Source organism: Malaclemys terrapin, chromosome 10 (genome assembly GCF_027887155.1).
Source record: "Malaclemys terrapin pileata isolate rMalTer1 chromosome 10, rMalTer1.hap1, whole genome shotgun sequence".
Classification (NCBI taxonomy): domain Eukaryota; kingdom Metazoa; phylum Chordata; order Testudines; family Emydidae; genus Malaclemys; species Malaclemys terrapin.
The window spans coordinates 52,598,340-52,615,002 of record NC_071514.1 but is presented as its reverse complement, the minus strand read 5'-3'; the positions used below and the strand labels follow the sequence as shown (position 1 = coordinate 52,615,002).

General features: G+C 44.7%; 2 protein-coding genes across 4 annotated transcripts in view; one reads left to right on the top strand and one right to left on the bottom strand.

The window, feature by feature from the left end:
• Positions 1 to 10,192, bottom strand: part of ANKS3 (ankyrin repeat and sterile alpha motif domain containing 3) — a 35,807-nt gene extending 25,615 nt beyond the window's left edge. The window contains exons 1-4 of one of the 3 annotated variants that reach the window (XM_054043012.1): positions 10,118 to 10,192; positions 1,698 to 1,873; positions 1,097 to 1,295; positions 750 to 871 (exon numbers count right to left, since the gene is read on the bottom strand). In XM_054043012.1, the coding sequence (XP_053898987.1) occupies positions 750 to 871; positions 1,097 to 1,295; positions 1,698 to 1,870 (494 nt within the window). In that variant the 5' untranslated portion in view covers positions 1,871 to 1,873; positions 10,118 to 10,192. Of the gene's footprint in view, positions 1 to 749; positions 949 to 1,096; positions 1,296 to 1,697; positions 1,874 to 9,604; positions 10,046 to 10,117 lie in introns of those variants that run through there. The other 2 variants (XM_054043014.1, XM_054043015.1) reach the window with 2 other exon arrangements.
• A 581-nt stretch (positions 10,193 to 10,773) lies between these two features.
• DNAAF8 (dynein axonemal assembly factor 8) overlaps positions 10,774 to 16,663 on the top strand; it is a 152,035-nt gene continuing 146,145 nt past the window's right edge. Inside the window, exons 1-2 of the mRNA XM_054043183.1 lie at positions 10,774 to 10,830; positions 13,590 to 13,791. Coding sequence (XP_053899158.1) covers positions 13,645 to 13,791 — 147 coding nt within the window. The 5' untranslated portion in view covers positions 10,774 to 10,830; positions 13,590 to 13,644. The remainder of the gene's footprint in view (positions 10,831 to 13,589; positions 13,792 to 16,663) is intronic.

Here is a 16,663-nt window from a genome sequence, read left to right as displayed (position 1 = left end):
TCCCATGGAAAAATTAAGGAAACAGGGTTATGATCACAAAGATTTTACTGCTCTGGGTCCTGCAAAGCCACCGTAACTAGGGAAGGAGAGTCAGCTATTCTGCTTCAAGTAGTAAGATTGTCAATGGAGTTTCAGGGCTAGATCCTTGGCAGGTATAAACTGGTTTAGCTCCACTGATTTCAGAGCTACACTGACTTCCACCAATAAGTATCTGGGGTTTTCAGTTTTGGAAGTCAATATCATTAGACATTAACAAAATAGAAACAGCACGACCAACACATACCATAGCAGGTTGTTTGATGTGCATGCTACCAATGGCAGGTTCTTAGAAGCATAGGCATGGGAAGCCAGCCAATGTGTTAAGCAACCATGCATGAGCACTGACTGAGTTATAATGGGTCGGCAGCAGAGTGCAACTGAGGTCAGGAGCAGGCTGTAATGCCCTTTCACTTTCACAGAGATCAGCCAAAACAGAACCTCATTTCACGTGATGTTGGTTTAAATGTGGCACCGTGGGCAGAATCCAATCCTCAGTTTACATGGCACTATGATCACTACATTAACTCCAAGGCCCACCGGGATAGTGGATTACATCTTATATCCTTAAACTGCAAGGGAAAAGGAGGGGACAGAATGTATTTTCTTCCTTTATGCTTTGAGCACTTCTTATGCTAATGTGCTTCTTTTGCATTGGAAATCATGTGGAAATCCTTGAGACAGAAAAGAAATACCAGATCTTTTTATCTTACTTGCAGTTGGCGTTCGCCCCATTGTCCAGTAAGAATTTGACCATCTGCTGGTGTCCAGCACTGGTGCAGTGGAAGAGGGCAGTCCAGCCATGAATGTCCTTCATCTCCAGCTCTGCGCCTTGCTTCAAGAGAACAGAGAATGTTCTTTACTGCAGCATCTCTCCTGCGTCTGTTAGCCATTGCCCTCTGAGCTGTGATTCTGGGAAAGTTTGAATCCCTGTCAGGAAGCTGAATTTACAGCAGCACACCGAGCTTACGGTTCTCTGTCAGAACTGCTGGAGGATTCCACTCCTCAGGCATTTCAATTTTGCAATAGCAGCTTTTCCTAGCCATTCCTGAACACCCACCTGGAGGAGGAAGTAGGCAACACTCTCATTGCCACAACTGGAGGCCAGCATGAGTGGGGTCTGCCCTTCCGGCGTCGGGACGTTCACATTCACTCCCGCCTCCAGCAGCAGATGCACGATGGTATCATGCCCGATGTAGGAGGCGTACATCAGTGGGGTCCAGCCACCACAGTTTCTCTTATTTAAATCCAGTTCCCCACTTTAAAAAAAAAATAAAGTAAGTAAAAAGAAATCAGCTGAACCAATACTAAAGCTGGTCACAGCTGCAGCACAGACTCTTGTAGTCAACATCATCTTTTTTTACCTTTGTAGTTAAAATAAAAACAAGTCAGGCACTGGAGCCTTGCTACACTGTGGCTCCCCATTAGCTCTAACTCCAGTTCAGCTGAATCAGTGGGAATTTGGGGGGGGGGTGAATTTCCCCATCCCAAACATGGTCCACAAATCACTTTACACTGAGCAAATGATCTGATACCACTGAAGTTCACTGGCAAAGGGTCATTATCCTAGTGCAGCCTGACCCTGTACTGCTGTCATTTAAAAATATAATCAGCATAAGTAACAACAAAGCTGTGTTAGTCACACTCTGCTCATTCCTTACCGCTGAATGCACTCCTGCACCACCTCATACTGGCCAATGGAGGACGCTGTGTGTAGGTCTAGTGGAACATCCAGCTCTTCTCGACAGATCATCTGGCCTACCCCATGCCACATGGACAGGCTGCGGTTCAGGAGCTCCGATTCGCTGGCTTCATCACTCAGCTCTGACATCATGACCTGTAGAGCCAAAGCATAACAGAACTTTCAGTTCCGACTTCAGGATCTGATAGTACTGTGGTGTGACCACTTGGCTCTGGAGCTGAGACATCCTCAGCTTTGAAAGTGTGATCTTCTTAGAGATATGTCATGCTGAATTCCTACCCATAAACTGAACCCCTCCTCTCCCCTTCCTTGGTCAACAAAGCTCTCCTGTGAAACAACAAGTGGTTGCTGCAGATCCTCCATGACAGCCCTTTACTGTTGTTCTAGACCAGTGGTTCCCAAACTTTAACAACCTATGAACCCCTTTCACTAAAATGTCAAATCTCGTGAACCCCGCTCCTAAAAATGAATATTTCCAGGGATTTTCTCCTTTACACGAGTATAAATTATAAAAGCAGTGATCTTGGAAATATAAAATTTATTTTGATGCCATGCTTATTACACACTATTATTATTAATCATTACAGTATTTTTATTACATTATGAAAATGGCAACACTCTTCCAAGAGCTCACTTTCGTAGCTTGTATCACTTTGAATAAGCCTGTTATAAGACAAGACTGCTATGTTTCATCAAGGAGTAATCAGATGTGAAACCAGCATGAAGGTATTTAAGAAGCCAACTTAAAGAGTTTCTCCTACACAAGCATTCAGGTCTTGAGCAGTCCAGGCAAACAATGCACGTTACAACAAAGCTTAAACTTGTTCTTCATCATAATTTTAAAAACTATACTAGCTGCCTATTTAATTTTAAAAACAGCAAAAAATATCCACCTCCCTTTCCATTTCTTATAAGAAGTCTTGAAGTTTAAATCTCCTCAGTGTGATAGATATGCTTGCTTTGGTCTGCTTAGCTCTTGGAAGTCCAGGGGCTCCGGGCTGCTGGCCCCATGGTGCCTGGGGTCCGGGTCCCTAGGGACAGCTCTGTCCGCCATTAGGGATTTTTTTCCCTGAGAATCCCCTGTAACATTTCGCGAACCCCAGTTTGGGAACCACTGTTCTAGACCATTTGGTCCTGTCTACTCTACAAACAACAAAACAAACAATGCTAGAAATCATCTTTTAAACTGATTTTAAGATTGTTAGCAGCCATGGTTTTGTTCCTTCCTGCAAGGATCAGTTCTGGGTCCAGTTCTGTTCAATATCTTCATCAATGATTTAGATCAGGGGTAGGCAACCTATGGCACGCGTGCCGAAGGCGGCATGCGAGCTGATTTTCAGTGGCACTCACACTGCCCGGGTCCTGGCCACCTGTCCGGGGGGCTCTGTATTTTAATTTAATTTTAAATGAAGCTTCTTAAACATTTTAAAAACCTTATTTACTTTACATACCACAATAGTTTAGTTATATACTATAGACTTATAGAAAGAGACCTTCTAAAAACATTAAAATTAGAAACCTTAAATTAGAGAGAATAAACGAAGACTCGGCACACCACTTCTGAAAGTTTGCTGACCCCTGATTTAGATAATGGCATAGAAGGTACACTTATAAAGTTTGCGGATGATACCAAGTTGGGAGGAGTTGCAAATGCTTTGGAGGATAGGATTAAAATTCAAAATGATCTGGACAAACTGGAGAAATGGTCTGAAGAAAATAGGATGAAATTCAACAAGGACAAATACAAAGTACTCCATTTAGGAAGGAACAATCAGTTGCACTCATACAAAATGGGAAATGACTGCCTAGGAAGGAGTACTGCAGAAAGAGATCTGGGGGTCATAGTGGATCACAAGCTAAATATGAGTCAACAGTGTAACACTGTTGGAAAAACAAGCAAACAAACAAACATACATACAAAATTCTGGGATGTATTAGCAGGAGTGTTGTAAGCAAGACACAAGAAGTAATCCTTGCACTCTGCTCCGCCTCAACTGGAGTATTGTGTCCAGTTCTGGGCACCCTATTTCAAGAAAGATGTGGACAAATTGGAGAAAATCCAAAGAAGTGCAACAAAAAATCATTAACAGTCTAGAAAACATAAGGAAAGATTGAAAAAATTTAGGTTTATTTAGTGTGGCGAAGAGAAGACTGAGAGGGGACATGATAACAGTTTTCAAGTACATAAAAGGTTGTTACAAGGAGGAGGGGGGAAAAAAAAAACAACTTTTCTCCTTACCTCTGAGGATAAGACAAGAAGCAATGGGCTTAAATTGCAGCAAGGGCGGTTTAGGATGGAACGGTTTAGGGTGGGCAAAATTTCTCGATACTTTAAATGACTGCTTCTTGGAGCAGCTGGTACAGGAACCCACAAGGGGACAGGCAATTCTCTATTTAGTCCTGAGTGGAGTGCAGGATCTGGTCCAAGAGGTAACTATAACAGGACCACTTGGAAATAGGAACCATAATATAACAACATTTAACATTCCTGTGGTGGGAAGAACACCTCAACAGCCCAACACTATGGCATTTAATTTCAGAAAGGGGAACTATGCAAAAACGAGGAGGTTAGTTAAACAGAAATTAAAAGGTACAGTGACTGGAGTGAAATCCCTGCAAGCTGCATGGACACTTTACCAAATTAAAAAACACAGTAAAAGAACTAAAAGAGAGCCACCATGGCTTAACAACCATGTGAAAGAAGCAGTGAGAGATAAAAAGTGGAAGTCAAATCCTAGTGAGGTAAATAGAAAGGAGCATAAACACTGCCAAATTAAGTGTAAAAATGTAATAAGAAAAGCCAAAAGGGAGTTTAAAGAACAGCTAGCCAAAAACTCAAAAGATAATAAAATGTTTAAGTACATCAGAAGCAGGAAGCCTGCTAAACAACCAGTGCGGCCTCTGGATGATGGAGATACAAAAGGAGCACTTAAAGACAATAAAGTCATTGCAGAGAAACTAAACGAATTCTTTGCTTCAGTCTTCACAGCTGAGGATGTTAGGGAGATTCCCAAACCTGAGCCATCCTTTGTAGGTGACAAATCTGAGGAATTGTCACAGATTGAAGTGTCACTAGAGGAGGTTTTGGAATTAATTGATAAATTTAACAGTAACAAGTCACCAGGACCAGATGGCATTCACCCAAGAGTTCTGAAAGAATTCAAATGTGAAATTGCGGAACTATTAACTATGGTTTGTAACCTGTCCTTTAAATCAGCTTCTGTACCCAATGACTGGAAGATAGCTAATGTAACACCAATATTTAAAAATGGCTTTAGAGGTGATCCCGGCAATTACAGACCGGTAAGTCTAAAGTCAGTACCGGGCAAATTAGTTGAAACAATAAAGAATAAAATTGTCAGACACATAGAAGAACAAATTGTTGGTCAAAAGTCAACATGGTTTCTGTAAAGGGAAATCATGTCTTACTAATCTATTAGAGTTCTTTGAAGGGGTCAACAAACATGCGGACAAGGGGGATCCAGTGGACATAGGGTACTTAGATTTCCAGAAAGTCTTTGACAAGGTCCCTCACCAAAGGCTCTTACGTAAATTAAGTTGTCATGGGATAAGAGGGAAGATCCTTTCATGGATTGAGAACAGGTTAAAAGACAGTGAACAAAGGGTAGGAATAAATGGTAAATTTTCAGAATGGAGAGGGGTAAACTAATGGTGTTCCACAAGGGTCAGTCCTAGGACCAATCCTATTCAACTTATTCATAAATGACCTGGAGAAAGGGGTAAACAGTGAGGTGGCAAAGTTTGCAGATGATAATAAACTGCTCAAGATAGTTAAGACCAAAGCAGACTGAAGAATTTCAGAAATATCTTCCAAAACTAAGTGATCGGGCAACAAAATGGTAAATGAAATTTAATGTGGATAAATGTAAAGTAATGCACATTGGAAAAAAATATCTCCAACTATATATACACAATATGATGGGGGCTAATTTAGCTACAACTAATCAGGAAAGAGATCTTTGTGTTATCGTGGATCGCTCTCTGAAGATGTCCACACAGTGTGCAGCGGTAGTCAAAAAAGCAAGTAGGATGTTAGGAATCATTAAAAAAGGAATAGAGAGTAAGATGGAGACTATCTTATTGCCCTTATATAAATCCATGGTACGCCCACATCTTGAATACTGCATACAGATGTGGTTTCCTCATCTCAAAAAAGATATACTGGCATTAGAAAAGGTTCAGAGAAGGGCAACTAAAATGATTAGGGGTTTGGAACGGGTCCCATACGAGGAGAGATTAAAGAGGCTAGGACTTTTCAGCTTGGAAAAGAGGGAACTAAGGGGGGATATGATAGAGGTATATAAAATCACGAGTGGTGTGGAGAAAGTGAATAAGAAAAAGTTATTTACTTGTTCCCATAATATAAGAACTAGGGGCCACCAAATGAAATTAATGGGCAGGAGGTTTAAAACAAATAAAAGGAAGTTTTTCTTTACACAGCGCTCAGTCAACCTGTGGAACTCCTTGCCTGAGGAGGTTGTGAAGGCTAGGACTATAACAGGGTTTAAAAGAGAACTAGATAAATTCATGGAGGTCAAGTCCATTAACAGTTATTAGCCAGGATGGGTAAGGAATGGTGTCCCTAGCCTCTGTTTTCGGAGGGTGGAGATGGATGGCAGGAGATCATTACCTGTTACCTCTGGGACACCTGGCATTGGTCACTGTCGGTAGACAGGATACAGGGTGGATGGACCTTTGGTCTGACCCAGTATGGCCATTCTTATGGTCTTATGACATTAGGAAAATTTCCTGTCAGGGTGGTTAAGCACTGGAATAAATTGCCTAGGGAGGTTGTGGAATCTCCATCATTTGAGATTTTTAAGATCAGGTTAGATAAACACCTGTCATGGATGGTCCAGATAATACTTCATCCTGCCGTGAGTGCAGGGGACTGGACTAGATGACCTCTTGAGGTCCTTCCAGTCCTACGATTCTATGATTCTCTCTCCAGTCAAAATATGGTTAAAATGGAATTTGAAAACCCTTGTCAAGATTAGGCATTAAATTCTGTTTGTTAAGTGCTGACAGCACGCTCTGCACTGTACAAGAGAGAAGTGATTCCTCATGTGAACCGTTTATAGTCAAAAGAGACAAAATACGCACAGGGGAAACTGTAGGAAAACCCTAGAGAGAGGAAAAACCCTGCTTAAACTGAATGGTGGATGTTAGTAATGACAACTGTGTCAAATGCTGAGTTGCCTTTCAAAATAAAGTAGTAACATCACCTGAATGCAGCTGACTCCTTTAATGCGTCTTCAGGGCCTACAGAAACAACCTTGCTAAATTAGTGCTTATTTCCTCAGCACTTCAGGAGCAGCTTAATCCTGCCTCTGTGCATCTTGGAAATTGCTCAAACACATTTTAAATAAATAATGGACCCGCCAGTTGATTTGCAGTTTGCCCACTGGACTGGATGCAGTAACTTAATTACAAAGGGTAGCATAATTTCATGACTGCCTAAAAGGTTAAGGTCCATTTTCCTTCCCTAGACTGTGGGAGATGGGAATGTGTTAATAACCTATAGATGGGATCACACATTTGCTCAGCTCTTTAATAAAGCCAGCTGACACAGCTGGCTCTAGTGTTTTCTGTCTTATTTGTATTTTCTTAATCATTTGGAGTTTTGGGACAATAATTATTTCTCTTTCTTGTAACCTATTAAAGACTCATTTATCTCAAAACCCACCCCTTCTCTTCCACACACCTATACACTTTTATAATACAAAAAAAAAAAAATGGAATTCAATCTATTCTACATAATCAGGATGTACTGGTACATGACGGTTGCTTTATTAGGATAACTCCCAAGATACTTATTTTGCATGATGGTATGATTATTTCTATGACAGTAGTGCCAAAAGGTCCCAACAAGAAGGGGGCCTCACTGTGCTATGCCATGTACAAACACCTTAAAAAGTCCGTCTTCACTGGGAGAAAAGAGGTGTGGTGTCCTTAACTCAAGGTAAAATCCTGGTGAAGACAAGGCAGTCTGTCATTTTCACACAAATGAGCAATCCAGGTTAAAAACTAGGTTCTCCCTGAGTGTCTTTACCTTTACTCGCTAACTGGTGTGAAAACAACAAACTGCCTTGTCTTTGCTAACATTTTCCCTTGAGGTACGAACACACCTTTTTACACAGTGAAGATGCAGCCACAGTTTGACATTCCAAATGTACCTTTAAAATTTAAATAAAGATTAGAACATTCAAGGCCCTCCACAACTGTGCCTCTGCCTCCATCTCATTTACATAAGAACGGCCCTACTGGGTCAGACCAAAGATCCATCTAGCCCAGTATCCTGTCTTCCGACAGTGGCCAGTGCCAGATGCCCCAGAGGGAATGAACAGAACAGGTAATCATCAAGTGATCCATCCCCTGTCACTCATTCCTAGCTTCTAGCAAACAGAGACTAGGGACACCATCTCTGCCCATCCTGGCTAATAGCCATTGATGGACTTATCCTCCATGAATCATCTCTTTTTTTTAACCCTGTTATGGTCTTGGCCTTCACAACACCACCTGGCAAGGAGTTCCACAGACTGACTGTGCGTTGTGTTCCTACTGCCTTCCCTCTGCTCAAGCTTCCCACCCAACTGTTCCTTTCTTTCATCCTCAGTTCTGTGTTGTCATTATCATTAATAATCATGTTTATTACAGTAGTGTCTAGTAATCAAACAAGATCAGGGCCCCATTGTGCTAGGAAGCATACACACAGAAAAGTAGACGGTCTCTGCCCCGGAGAGCTTACACTCTAAATAGACAAGACAGCCAAAGTTCAGGGGAAAAGGATATAACACACAAACAGAGCGAGCAATGTGATGGCAATAAATGGCACATTCATACCAAAACTCTTTTTGGAGGCGGATTAGTTAAATGGAAAGGTGAGCAGGACAAAAGGGCAGAACAGAGGGGAAGTTATGACTATTGTATTACAAACAACAAATAATAATACCACAGTAGTCTCACTGAAGATAATGGGACTACTCAAGGTTGTAATCACTGTCTGGCAGCATGTTTTTGCAGCATAGAGCTCTTCACTTCTGATGCAGTAAACACACAGCAGTATACAAGGAAGAACAATGGTCCACTGATTAGAGCACCAGCCTGGGACTTGGGAGACCAAGGTTCAACTTCCTGCTCCATCACAGACTTCCTGTGTGATCTCGGTCAAGTCACTTAAGTCTTTCTGCGATTCAGTTCTCCATCAGTCAAATGGAGATAATAGCACTGCCCTATATCATGGTGGGAGGGAGTTGTAAGGATAACTATATTAAAGATGGGCATGTGCTCAGGTACTATGACAGTGGTAAATAAATACCTTAGGTAGCTATAGTCCCATGGAAGTAAATGAGTATTCATGTGTGTAAAATTACTCATGGGTTCAAGCAGCTGCCTTAACCAAATCACACCAGGTGGTTGGCAATAAAAACCAAATGCAACCAATACTTTTATTCAGTTTGTCATTTTTAATCTCCTTTTAAAAAAAAATATAAAAAGCCTCTGTTCCTAAATGGGACACCTGGTTTTCAATAGATTCAGCCCTAAAGAAGACCCTAGCGTAATCATCTGTTGCTTTAGGCATCTTTTGCTACACTGATTATATTTGTACATAAACAACAGAACAAAGCCTAAATATTACATCTGGAAATGAACTTTTACATTGGATCCTACATGATGATTAAAACAGAACAAACCCTCCTCTCAAAAATAATACCACATAGAGCTCTCCCTCCACACTGAGTTTGTGAACCACCACTGCCCCATCATGAACCAGTCTAGGAGCTTCTGTGCAGCCTTGCGGCTGTACTCCATAGGAAATATAGCCATCCCCGAGAGATTACACACGTTGGGAGCCTTCGGAGCAAAAGCCTCCTGGGCACAGCCTGTCCCTTAAACACACGTGGCCAGTTTCTGCGGGCGCAGAGCAACATCCGTGCAAGGTGCTCCGAGGGTGGGGATGGGAGGTGCCTCTGTCACTCCCGTTTTTAGGCAGTGGCTTGCCCTGCAGTCCACCAGCTGCCTTTTAGACTACTGCACACAGCAAGCCAGCAGCTGCCTCATCCCGGGGCACCGAGCGGCTGGAGCCAGCCGGCCCCAACGGGGACCTGCCTCAGCGCGGCTGCCTGGCACCAAAGCGGCAGAAACCGGTCGGCCCCAGCGGTGTCCCCACCCCAGCGCGGCTGCCTGGCACCGGGCGGCTGGAGCCGGCCGGCCCCAGCGGGATCCCCGCCTCAGCGCGGCTGCCTGGCACCAGGCGGCTGGAGCCGGCCGGCCCCAGCGGGGTCCCCGCCCCAGCACCCCCAGGCGAAGGTCGCAGCCTGGACACCCCCGCTCGTCCCGTGCCGTCCCGCGCGTCACCTCGCCGCACTCTGCCAGGGCCGGGCACCTCGCTCAGCGCCGCTCCCGGAAGTCCCTCGCGCGCCCAGAACGCTGGGAGCGCAGCTCCTACAGCTCTTTCCCTGTGACCAACCGTGGCGAAACTACAAACCCCACACTACCTCGCGGCAATTTGTTGCCTACTCCCCAATCCTGCTAAACAACCAATAGAGAATGAGACTCCCATGAGGCTGGGCTCAAATTAACCAACGAGATACGAGAAAGAGGAAGTTGAGTGAAGTCCTGGCAGGGAAAAGGCAGGAATTAGCAGTCTGCGATAAGGAAGGGGAGATGTAGGAAGGAAGGAATGGATTAGAATTAGCTATTTGCTCTGGGAAAGGGCTTTGTGTTTAGTATCAGAGGAGTAGCCGTGTTAGTCTGTAGCCACAAAAACAATGAGGAGTCCGGTGGCACTTAAAGCCTAACAGATTTATTTGGGCATAAGCTTTCGTGGGTAAAAAACCCACTTCTTAAGATGCATGGCGTCTCATGTGCATGGAGTCTCCATGCATCCTAAGGAGTGGGTTTTTTACCCACAAAAGCTTATGCCCAGATAAATCTGTTAGGCTTTAACGTGCCACCGCACTCCTTGTTTTTTTATTTTTTGCTTTGTATTTGTGAGCTAGAATTTATTCTGCCAGGACCTCGGCAGTGGGGCGGAGCAAGCGGTCGGGAAGCGGCGAGGGGGCTCTGAGGTGTGATGTGAGTGGGGTGGGTGGAGGAGGGTTAGCGCTCCGCTGTGTGGCGAGACCGTGGGGGTGGACACGGGGCTGGGAGGGGGGGGCAGAGTCGGGGAGACGGTTTGCGGGCAGGGGCGCTGGCGATGGTTGGCCTGGTTACCATGGGAACGGGAGGAAGCGCGGGGGCGGAGCCAGGGAGCGGCTGGGGGCGGGGTTGGGGCCGAGCCCGGCGGCCGCTCGAAGCTGTTGGGGCCCAGGCGGTGGTTGGTCTGTGCAGAGGCCCGGGGCCGGGGCCGGGGCCAGGGCAGAGGGGCCGCGGCTGCTAGCCTGGCGGGAGAGGCCGCGTGTTGTCCCAGATCAGGGCTGGGACGGGGGCGTGTTCCCGGATCCGCTGTTCAGCCCAGTCAGGAATGAGCCGGGGAAGGTGCGGGGAGCAAAAACTGCGGCTCACGCCAAGTTGTTTAGCTTCAGGCGGACCCAGGCGGACCTCCAGAGGGTCCCACCCAGGGCAGGGCACCACAGGGCAGATGGAATACAGGATCGATAACTGCAAAGTGGCGCACGTCAGAAGGGAACATTTAAACTATTCCTACACCGGGGCAGGGTACCATGTTAACGGTGCCCGTTCTGGAAAGGGGCCTGGGCATTATTGTGAACAGCTCAATTCAAATCTCTGCCCAGTGTGCAGCTGCTTTCAAAAAAGCAAGCAAGATGTTAGGTGGCATAAAGAATGGGCTGGAGAATAATAGAGAATATTATAACGCCATCATTATGAATCAGTGTTGTGGCAGTATACTGTGTGCAGTACTGATAACTGCATCTCAAACAGGATATTGCAATATTACAAGGGGTTCACAGAAGGGTGATTAAAGTGGTTAGGGTAATGGAAAATCTCATATAAGAAAGATTGCAAAGACTGGGATAGTTACTTTAGAAAGGAGACTAATAAGAGGAGACATGATGAAAGCCTATAAAATAATGAATGGTATCAAGAAGGTAGATCAGGACCTTCTGTTCTCCCTGTCTCTTAACATAAAAACAAGTGGACACAATGGAATTGCAAGGTGGCAAACTCAAAACTGATATAAGGAAATACTTTTTCACACAACACATAATTAATCCATGGAACTCTGCCACAGAATGTCACTGAGGTCAAAAATTTAGTAAGATTAACAAAAGATTGTCCATATGGATTGGACAGAGGCAGTGTGGTGTAATGGAGAGAGGGAACCCTGGTGCACTGCCTGCTGGGTGAGCATGGTCACTTCACTGCACTGTGTCTCAGTTTCCTCAACCATAGAAGGGGGATAATGATACTGACCCTCCTCCGCCTTTGTGAAGTGCTTTGAGATTAACTGTTGAAAAGCACTAGATAAAAGCTATTTATAAGGATAGTAAGACTATCACAGAATTGTAATAATTAATGCTAACAAATTTTGGAAGAGATGTTAAATATCATAATTCAGGTTTTAATGCAATTTCTAGATATTAGGGGATAGGAGGGGAATAAACCTAAAATTAAGGGTAGATTATCTCACTGCTACCTAATGCAAGGGTGGTTGCACCTTCCACTGAAGCATCTGATGCTGGCCAGTGGACAACATGGACATTGGGTCTGATCCAGCCAGGCTATTCCTATGTTTCCTGTTACTGTCTCCACCTATGACAGAGATCTTGGGTTTCATATGGGGAACTCCATGCCTCTGTAGATCAGAAAAGGCACTGGCGGGGGAGTAACCCCAGTAACCAACTCATCCCAGCCTCATGGGAGTAACTTTGCATTCAGCAGCTCCCATTCATTCTCTAGAGGTGACGTCATTCTTGTGCTAATCTCACCACATAAATCCAGCCCCATGTCAGGCATCAGATGCCATGCAAACTCAACACTGTCCGATATGGATAAAGGAGACACATTAGATAGATGACATGCAAAGCATTCACAGGCACGTTATTCACCTTGTGTATCTTAAATTGTAAGCTCCTTGGGCAGAGAATGAGCCTTGCTCTGTATGTAAAGCACTCTGTCAACCTGCTGCAATACAAGTGATTTAAGAAGTATAATATAATCATAAGCGTAATTAAATCAGTGACTGAACTCCATACAATAGCAGCCTCCCAACCTTTATTACCAGTTAAAACATTTTTACTCCCATTTTCAGTTCCTGTGGAAATTGCATGATTGTATCACAAATTGAAAACGAAAAGGTCCCCTAATAGTATGAATTATGCAGTGAGCAAGGAGGCAGCCTCCACTGCCCCTTGTGAAATACCCTTTCTCAATCTACTGTAGGAAGAAGCCAGGAAAGAACCCACTCTCCATAAAAACGAGAAGTCAAAATCCAAAGGGCAGATCTTTGGATCTCCTTTGTGCTATTATTGCAATCCAAAACATACTTAAAGCATTCCCTTGTTATGGGGGAACCTTTGACTGGCATAGAGCTGGCAGTACTAACTTTACATCACCCCTTCCTGACCCTCTCCTAATGTAAGGGGTGAGCTGAGGTATGTGTGAGGGTGCTATTAGAAGCCAGCACAATTTAGAACAGCTCTCAGACTGTTCTAAATTATGCCAGGGGCACAAAGATGTCAGCCTCATTGGACTGAGGTGGAAAGACAGGCTCCATATAATCCATTATACTGCAGATCATGTCCAGTGCTGGGGTATTGCTGACCGTATAACAATCAGAATTACAGGATTCCCAAGAATTAAGCTAAAGCTTAATGCACAAGGGATCCATTCCTACCCTGTGCTGATGCTACCTCTTTTTCTTTAGTGGCATGTGCTGAAGCCCTTTGGCCTGTGAGTTGGTTATATGGGAGCTGTTTCAAATGGCATCAGAAGGACAAGGTCAGGAAAGAGAGGATCCATCTGAGGATCTTACAACCCCTTTCCGGGGCAACAGAACCTTACACTGGGGAGCCATCCTCTCTGCAGTGAAAGACCAAATCCCATCTCTGGACTCTGACACCTCCGCGGTAAGCATTGCTGTCCAGCATCCTTCCTCCCTCTGTTCCACAAAGGGCTCGCTGAATGGAATCTGAGGATCACCTCATTAGTGAGGAGCTCTTGAGTAGCTAGCATTACTCTCAATGGGCTGCTCATCTGCTGGGAGCAATGCTGTAGTGGGCATTAGTCCAGGAGCTCTGTAATTGTCAGAATGCTGCGCCCATCCTCCCCCTTGTGTTCTAGTCATCTCAAACACTACTGAACGCAGGCCTGAGTCTACAATGTGCTGAGCATCCTCAACTCTCGTTGAAGTCAGTGGGCATGGAGGGCACTGCCATCTTGCAGCATGAGGCCTCCTGTGTTGTTCATTTGTCTAACAAAAAGCACACCATGAAATATGCAAATGACCACATTTAAATGGAATTTATTTTGTTTTTCTACTTCATTCTGCTGGGGTATTAACTGTAGCACTGTCAGAGCCTGGCAGAAAGCCTCTGAACATGCCTCTCTGTGGCTGAAGATCATGGAAATATGATCCTTGGCAGAGAGAAAATCTGGGTTCTCTTTGCTGCTCTGCCACTGACTCGCTGTGTGACTGTCAGAGAGTCATCCCACCCTACCCAGTGCACCTTAGTTTCCCCATCTGTAAAGTGGGAATAATAATACTTACCATCCTTTGTGTAAAGCTCATTGAGACTGACAGATGAAAAGTGCTGCATAAGAGCTGTGTGGCATTATTATTTTCCAAGCATGTCTTTAGTACTTCTAACAGGGTGACTGTCTACTTTAAGGGTAATAGGGACTAGGGCCCAGATTCTCAAAGGTATTTTGGCTCCTACCATTCATTGAAATCAATGAATGTTAGGAACCTAAAGCCTTTTGTGGATCTAGCCCTGTTCCATGGTGTGTCCCCTAATGTTCCTGGGACTTTCTGAGTGGATGAAAGCTTAGGGAAGGGCAGGTACAGTTGGGAGAGAAGAAGTTGGTCCTGGGGGAATAATTAATGCTTGGCAAGAACCATACTGTTTCTTTAAAGGCCTGGGGTCAGAAGACTTGTAGTGCAGGATGGGGCAAAGATCCTCTCTCTCCCAGCTAACTGGGAGGAAGGTAGTATATAGTCTGCCTCCTCTCTCATAACTGAAGACTCCAACAGGGGAAGGAACATTGCTTCTTCACCTCTCCCAGCCTAGCAAGTGAAAGGATTAAGTACAAAGGGGCCAATTAGGAGAAGCTGCTTTAAGGCTGCAGCTGGCCTGAATCAGCACAGTACCAGCAAGGAGGAACTATAGTGGCTTTTGTGATGTGATCCCTTGACCGTGGGGACTTGGCGTAAGTATTGGTGATTCTGTCCAGGTGAGAGCTCTATTTTTAGAGAACACACAAGTAATAATAGTTTTCAAACATACTTAACAGTAAAGGAAGCATAATTTTACCATCAAAGGAAACTATTTATTCAGATTTAGGGTGTGGCTTAGTGATACAGAGACAGGGCCGGCTCTAGGCACCAGCAAAACAAGCTGGTGCTTGGGGTGGCACATTTTTAGGGGCGGCATGGCCGGCGCCAGAATGCCGCCCCTAAAAATGTGACCTGGCTGGTTTGGGAGCCTGGGAGGGAGCGGGAGACTCCGAGTGGCCGCGGCGCGCACGCTGCTTCTCCCCCTCCCTCCTAGGCTTGAGAGCCTTGGGGGAGGAGGCAGGGCTGGGGATTTGGGTAAGGGGCGGTGTTGAGGAGGGGTCAGGGGTGGGGTAAGAAAAAACGGGGGGGCGGCCAAAATCGTTTTTGCTTAGGGCGGCAAAAATTCTAGAGCCAGCCCTGTACAGAGATAATTTTGTGAGTAGCACAGATGAGGGAACTTTCAGCTTGGGCATTAATCACACTCATAAGAGGTAATGTGGTCTAGGAGATAGGGCACTGGACTGGGACTTGGGTAACCTGGTTTCTATTCCTGGTTCTGTCTCCGAAAAGCTGTGTGATCTTGGGTAAATTACTTTCTTTCTCTGTGTCTGTTTTCCTTCCCACCTTTTGTCTTTCATGTCTATTTAGACCGTAAGCTCGTTAGAGCAGGGACTGTCTCAGTCAGGGCTTCTAGGTGCTATTGAAACAAATGACTAATAACAGTATGACTGAAAAGATCTTTTTGTACCATGGTGCCATGTATTAATTTCATAGTAAGGCAGTCCAAGGTCTCTTTCACACACAAACATTCTCTAAATTCTTTGTTTCTGTGCATCTGGAGCAAGCATCTTACTGAAGTGTTCTCTGGAGTTTGACCGTGGTCCTTAATTTACATAAAGTAGAGCTGATTGCAGTACCCCTTATATTTAATACAAAACTGCAGCCTACCGAGACCGCATGTCACAGCTTGCAATGCTCCATCTTGATCTGAACCGTGTCTGCTCACAACAAGAGACACTACTGCACCTGAGACCTGTAATCTTGATGTGGTATGTTCTTGTATTGAAGAGGGCAGCGGCAGATTGTGTTATACAATCAGTGGGGGCACTTTGGCCACCCCTAATGTGCATTTCAGTAAGATTAGAGCAAACTGATACAGTGCAAGGGGAGGAAAAATAATCTCACCAGGCAGTCAGGATTTGCCAGCACAAAGAGTTACTGGAGATGATATGCACTGTGGTATAAAAGGCAAAGTGAAAGCTTGTGCCTGCCTGCCTGATGTGGGGGTGTTGATTCTTCCATTTGCTGTAAAGTATGGTTTCTACTTGTACATTCTAGATATTGCACTGGGCGATGCAGTCACTAGGATTTGCACATACCCAGTACCTCTCAAGCTTTGCAATACTTGCCTAGTTTTGTCCCCATTGATATCAATGAGACTTTTGCCATTAACCTCGCTGGGCATGGGTTTGTAGCCAATATTTTATCTAGCTCTTATTATTGAA